The 6,688-nt window shown below is 44.6% G+C and overlaps 1 protein-coding gene across 1 annotated transcript; it reads right to left on the reverse strand.

The window, feature by feature from the left end:
• Window positions 1-632: 632 nt before the first annotated feature.
• Window positions 633-2,351, reverse strand: LOC138935817 (uncharacterized). Its single transcript, XM_070300647.1, has one exon. The coding sequence runs from the start codon at window positions 2,349-2,351 to the stop codon at window positions 633-635; it is 1,719 nt and encodes a 572-aa protein (XP_070156748.1).
• Window positions 2,352-6,688: the final 4,337 nt, after the last annotated feature.

Genomic DNA, 6,688 nt, shown 5'->3' on the forward strand with positions numbered 1-6,688 from the left:
TACTCCCAGAATCTAGATCCCACATTTACTTGCGGCATTAGCATTTCGATTGTGTTATCCGTTGTATTTATAATGCTGGCTGCACATAGGTAATTCATAGGTTCTACTAGGCAATTACCTATGAATATTCCTGGTATCGTTTCTTCTGCCTTTATCACGCCTATCGTATTCTTGTCAGTAGCGACCTGTATTATAGTTTCGCTACGTGGTTTCAGCGTCATTTTTAGATAGGGGTAAAGCTTTAAGATATGCTGTCCTACTTTTAATTGTTTTGTTTTATAATTGCAAGTGGCTTGATGTTTTCGTAGGAAATCAACTCCTAGTATTCCGTCATATTCTATCGGAAAATCATCCTTAACAACGTACATAGTGTGCTTAATTCGGCGCTCTCTCAGAGTTATTGTCGCCTTAAATTTTCCAAGTGTACATATCTTATGTCCCGTTACGCCGGTGAGCGTTATTTTTTCTTCTTCTATTAACGTTTCGCCTTTTAAATGTTTCACTTTAATTAATGATATTGCGGCTCCTGTATCGAATAGTAAGTTTATTTTTTCGCGTTTCGCTTCTCGCATTGGTAATGTGACGAGGTCCAATCCTGTCTGTATATGCGGCGTATCTTTGAAGTGTGATACTTAATATTCCATTGCAGGTCGGTGCGACTTTCTTTCGTTCCTTTCCTCCTCATCGCTACTTGGCGTTGGGTTAAATTTCTTTTTTCCTTGCTCGCTATTCTTGCGGTTTTTATTTTCCGGTCGCGAATTATATTGTTTGATTCGGCTCGATTGATCTCTATTGGGTCGTCCGTGTAATAACCAACATTCTTCGCGATCGTGTCCAGATTTCTTGCAATAGTGGCAATATTTATTTACCGTATTTACGCGGGGTTGTCTATCGGGTTTCGGCAATGAGAATCGATTTGTGTATCGGCTAGTTCGACAATCTCGGCCGTAATGCCCAATTTTTCCGCATTTTTGACATTGCACGTTTATTTTATTTTCTTGTTTATAGGTCGGTGTGAAATTTATTTTGCTTCGCGTACCGGTCGCGGGTGGTCCTTTAACCTTTTCTTCCGCGCTGGCCGCTGCTATTGCTTCTTGCAACGTAGCATATACTCGCGATCGAACAATTGTTTTAATTTCGTCCTGCAATCCTATCTGGAAATTCTCTAAGGCTTGTTGTTGTATTATTTCCATTATTGCGCGTTTATTATCTACTGTATGATGTCGTCCTTCCATCATTGATTCGTATAGCTCCATGGCTAATTTGTCTGCTCTAAGTCCGTAAGTTCGTGCGCTTTCTCCGTTTTTCTGTTTTAGCGTATTGAATTCGATTTGTAGATGTGTCGTACTCTTTTTACTCGCATAGCAGACCTCTAATTCATTTTTTAATTGTGCGAAGTCTCGAATTTTTCGCGTTTGGAAATCTAGCATCGCTCTGCCTTTTAATTTCGTGCATAATACTGCTCCTAATAGCGTTACTTCATCTAACGGGTCGATGTGTTCGACTGAATATGTAGTCGCGCTCAAAAATTCTTGTAATTTATTAGGTGATCCGTCGAATTCCGGAATCATTCCACGAGCCTCTTTTAATGGTAAAAATCCGCGTCCTCTTCGATGTCGTACGTCCTCGGGTGTGAACTCGTATACGGTCTCGGTTTTTTCTTCCGGCGGAGTTCTATGCCCGTTGTTTTGTCGGGGTTGCGGTCCTCTAATTTTCAAATCGTATATCTCGGCATGCATACTTCTAATTTCTCGTCTAATTTCCTCTCTCATTTCCCGCAATATTTCCCTAAAGTCGTCGGCTGCTTCGTCCGTTTTTTTCTGCGGTTTGTGCTGAGCTTGCGCGTTTGATTGTGTCGCGTTTCTGATTGCTTCTTCTTGTAATCGCCTAATTCCCTCATCGATATCTTCTGATGTGATGGGTTGCGATGCGGAAGCGTTTGAGTTATACATGTCTCGAATGCGATAGATTTCGTCGGGGTCAAAGATACTTGAATCGTATGACGTTAGTGAGAATTCGCGGCGGTGTGTTAGTCTACTAGACGCGCTTATTGATGATTCGACCTCAACATCTAGTTCTATATTGTTCGCTATTAAACTGTTATCTAATTCGCCAAATGGAAATTCGCGTTCGATTACAACGTTTGCTCCGAGTTCTGGTTCGGACAAATTCTCGCTTGAATTTAATGCGCTTAGATTTCTTCGTACGTTATCGCGTATATCCCGGAGTGCTTCTACTGCTACTCTTATAGGGTTTACTGCGCTATTTCTAATGGCTCTATTCGCTGGTTCGCTAAATAGCCACGATTTATTCGCTACGCTTTTCTGTGGTGCGTTTCGGTTTTCCGACATTCACGCGTTTACAAATTTTGATTTCTCGACTTACAATAATACGATGAGCAGCATTCTCTCGTTCGATGTCGGCCGTCGGGCGTTGATCGTCGCGTGCTGTTGAGATAGGTCGGTGCGCCTTCTCAGGTTGCGCTTCTCGTTGTCGCCTCGATATACCGGGTGTCTCGAAGTTCCTGCTAGACTTCCTTTTCCCTCGGTTGTAGATGTCGACTGTCTGACGGAGTTATCCTTGCTGTCTCTCGTTCTGTCGATTCCACGGAATTTTCTGCTTCGTGGACCTTTGCCGGTGTTGATCTTGTTAGAGCTGGCGTATCCCACCGCTGCCACCAATTAATGTTGTGTCTCTAGCCGCTAAGGAAGAGGTCTTTTGGGATTTGTACGCCCAAAGGAATAGGATCCACGCTCGAAATAAGACACTCTCGGACGTTAGATATAATTTAGTATATTTTGCAAGATTTAATACACTTTCACTTATTCGCGATTATAATAGTCGGGCGCGATACGTACGGTACTTCGATAATATTGAGCGAGCGAGTAGTCTGCGAGTCGTCTCTCTCGAGTCGTCTCCCTCGAGTCGTCTCCCTCGCGAGGTGCATCTCGAGCTTATAATATCTCTTAATTAATTAGGTCGTTGATTGGGGAGGAGTGTGGTGTCCCTGACCGGAGCATGTCTCGTGCTCCGCTTGTCAGTCTGTCTCGTCAGCTGCTTACTCAGCTTCCGAGAACTTGACCGTGATTTCCTTCTCTTTAGTCACGTATATTACTTTTATTTTATTAATATCCTTTTATTACTTTGCTCTTTCTTAATTATCTTTCCTTGATCTCTTTTCTAATTTTAATGCTTTGCTTTACTCAGCTCTTTCTTACACTTTTCTGTGTCACTTTATTGTTTTATTCTTTAATATATTAAGAAATTGGTCGGGTTACGACAGGTATACCGTACACATTGTCCACCGCATAATCGCTGGTATCGAATCTGTCGACGTTGCGCTTTATATTCTCATATACATCTTCACACTCGATGTGATATATGAGACTGTCGGTGTCGGTGTACATGACTTTACATTTCTCTCGATGCATAGGTACCATGTAATCGTGGTGAAACTCGTACAAACATATCTTGGATATGTCGAGTATACACATACCCACGTATATTGGTTTATTAAATTTAAGTATATTGGTTTATTAATTTAATTTATTCGAGATTGCGCAATTCAACGGCGATCAGATTCTCCGAAAACACGCTTCTACTTCGAAAATTTGGTTTTGCGACCATCGCCTCTGCGCCATATCTTCCATCCCAATGTGTCACGAGCTTAATATTAACGTGATTGCGCACATTTTCCATCGTTTTGCCAAATACCGCATTATTCATTAATTTATATAAATTTTTTTCAAAATCATTTCTCGCGAGTGTTCGGAATTGTGTATTGAGTTCGATATAACTGCGAAGTCATGGAGACTGCGAAAACTGTAATATTCGATGTGTTTTTGTAACTCGAAGCCCGTGTCGCGTGCATTGCTGTAGGTTGCGGTAATGTATTACGTAACGCTTCTTAACATATAAGGTTGCGAGCAGCTTATCCTGCCGCTTAGCAGGTGGTTTGTCGCGTGTCGGGCAAAACGGTAGGTCAGTGTGCGCATCCTGAACACGTTGCGGATACTCGAGATCGACTTCAAGGATGTACCCTATGGGTCTTTTGGGCGTTTGGTGCGCGGTTATACGCGTAGTTATATCCTAGTCCGCAGTTTTTAACCCAAAGTTATAGGTAGAGAAATAAATGTGTAATTTATCGAAAATATATATTTTATTGGGTTCTCCATTTACAATTATGCCGGTTCTCTTTATCGTAATTTCGATTTCGGGTTTGATTGTTATTATTTAATAGTAATTTGCGTGCTTTTCCTCCTCGTCGCTTTGTCTGTGTCGCCGCGTCGATACCGATTATAATAGAACTCGTCTGCGTGGCGATACTTTCCTTCAGGGGTGTCCTTCGCAGGGGTGAAATTAGCGGTGGAGGGTACCACTGAACCGGAGGCGTGGTACTCCGTGGGCGACCAATATCTGGCGTGATTGGTCGGTCCCTCTTGGTGCCCTGCCCGGTGGTGGATTTCGGCGGGCTAGCGCCGAATAGTGCCAGTAGCCGAGCCTCGGTCTTCTTTTTCTCCGGTAGCGGGGCTCCTGGAGCCGGTGGTTCGTACCTGGCCGAGGTTGGACTGGCGCCGAGGGTCAGGTCTACCGTGACCAGAGGATGCGTTGACTGGCCGCCTGCTGCTGGCGGCGGTCGAACGCCGGATGCTGGAGGCGACCGAGCGCCTAAGGCGGGAGGCGAGCGAGCGCCGTGCGATGGAGGCGACCGTGCGCCTAAGGCTGGAGGCGAGCGAGCGCCGTGCGAAGGAGGCGACCGTGCGCCTAAGGTTGGAGGCGAGCGAGCGCCGTGCGGTGGAGGCGACCGTGCGCCTAAGGCTGGAGGCGAGCGAGCGCCTATTCGTCTCCGTTTAGCCGATGTTAAATGGAGCGGCGTTGGGCGAGTTTTTCGCCGGAGGGCGATTTCTGCCACTGTGGGCAGCGTGCTGGCGCTTTTAGTCCGTGGCGTCTTGGCGGCATTGCGGCGACTGGCGCCGTGGCGTTTGTCCAACGTTTTAGGAAGTTCGTTAGCGACTTGCGCTAGGAAGTGAGGCGTCTGGCGCCTATAACTTTCTTCGTTCTTTCTCTGCAGGGGGTCTGCCCTATATTCCGGCTGGACGGCTTTCTACTTGCAGGTTGGCCCGGGCGTCTTGCGCCGCCTAGCGGTGTTGCCCGCAACTACGCGCTGACGCGCTATATGCCCGCCGGACTGCTTTCCACATTCTTGTTGTCTCGAGCGCCTTGCGCCGACTAGCGGCGCCTCTCGCACTACGCGCGTACGGACGAGCGCTTGCGAGAAACGATAATACTTCGCGAATATCGTGTTATCGCAATTTTGTGGTTGCCGTAGGCCGCCACATACCCTATAGGCGAATCGAGCGCGATCGATGATTTATCAAAATCGGATACGTCGTCGACCCATCGAAAATCTGCATAGGGCAAGGGTTGACACATTGTCCATCCGTACAAATTATTTACATCAAGATATGTGAGATACGTTGAAGGTTTCGATGGATCGTACGATTGCATATACTTGTTATTAGCATGTGCGTATCTGTTGGAACATTAACTCAAACCACCGCGTATTCCGCGTTCGATAAACATAACCATGTCGATATCCGTAAGCAATTCGAATGTAATATTCGTATGCTTTAACATGGCGTCCCACGTGTATCCGGGAAGAGTGTAGTAATACGCGGGGTCGAGCCCATAACTTTTAATACAACTCTCGCGGAAATTTTCAAAAATGTCTGCTAATAACAAGACGTCAATTTTGAGATACAAGTCGCTGTATTCGCCCAGCGTTCGAATGGAGAACCGCTTCCACACGTTCTCGGCGTGCGCGTAATCGCTCTCGGATATTGTGTCACCGGTTAAGGAACTGTAAAATGATTCGCGCGGTGGTAAACACGTATCTTGTAACCTGTCGACGCAGTCAACATATTCGTACGGAAAGACGCCCTTCCGTGATAATAATTTGAAATCGTCGTTTGGTAAATTTAGAAGTTTAGATTTAAAAATTTTGAGTTTATTCAAGAATGATGCCAATTTATCGAGACTAGCTGTGAGAAATTTATACGAATCGATAAAACGCAATTTAATATGATGTTTTGATTTCTCTTCGGTAAGTTTAACATTTTTCGTAAATGATATATATTTTTCCTTTGTTATCGGAAGTAACTCGATTCCCTCTTCGAACGCTGTAGCTATTTCCTTGATAATGAAGTGCGCGTCGTAACCGGATAAATTATGAAAAACTATTGGAATGCAAAAAGAATCTTTATAATTTAAATTGCAATTTGAATGCGCGGGACCTCTGTATCGCCCGGTCAGATGGCAATGATCGCGTATGCGTGTATCGTCTTGTACAAATGGTTTCTCGCAAATGTGACATTGTGTCACGCTATGAAAATTTGCCTATTCATCTGATGTTAAATTTACTATGGGACATTAGCTGATAAAATAATTTTTACACGATGCGCCAAATTTTTTAGTTCTTCGACGAACCATGATATGCAATCGATATCGCAACGGGAATGATACGCGGATAAGGAATCATCGTACGAACAATGTACATAATATGCTAAGCTAAATACTTTGTGATGTTGGTAGTTTCTCTCTTCCTCCGTCTTCTCTAAAACGCACTCCAGATCGGCGTACAGGAAACGACGAAAGGAAGCCGCTCCTTCCGATTATAATTGTTGAACGT

This window comes from Polyergus mexicanus, unplaced genomic scaffold (genome assembly GCF_030449975.1).
Source record: "Polyergus mexicanus isolate NDT 795.1 unplaced genomic scaffold, iyPolMexi1.0 SCAF_8, whole genome shotgun sequence".
In the NCBI taxonomy this organism is placed as follows: Eukaryota; Metazoa; Arthropoda; class Insecta; order Hymenoptera; family Formicidae; genus Polyergus; species Polyergus mexicanus.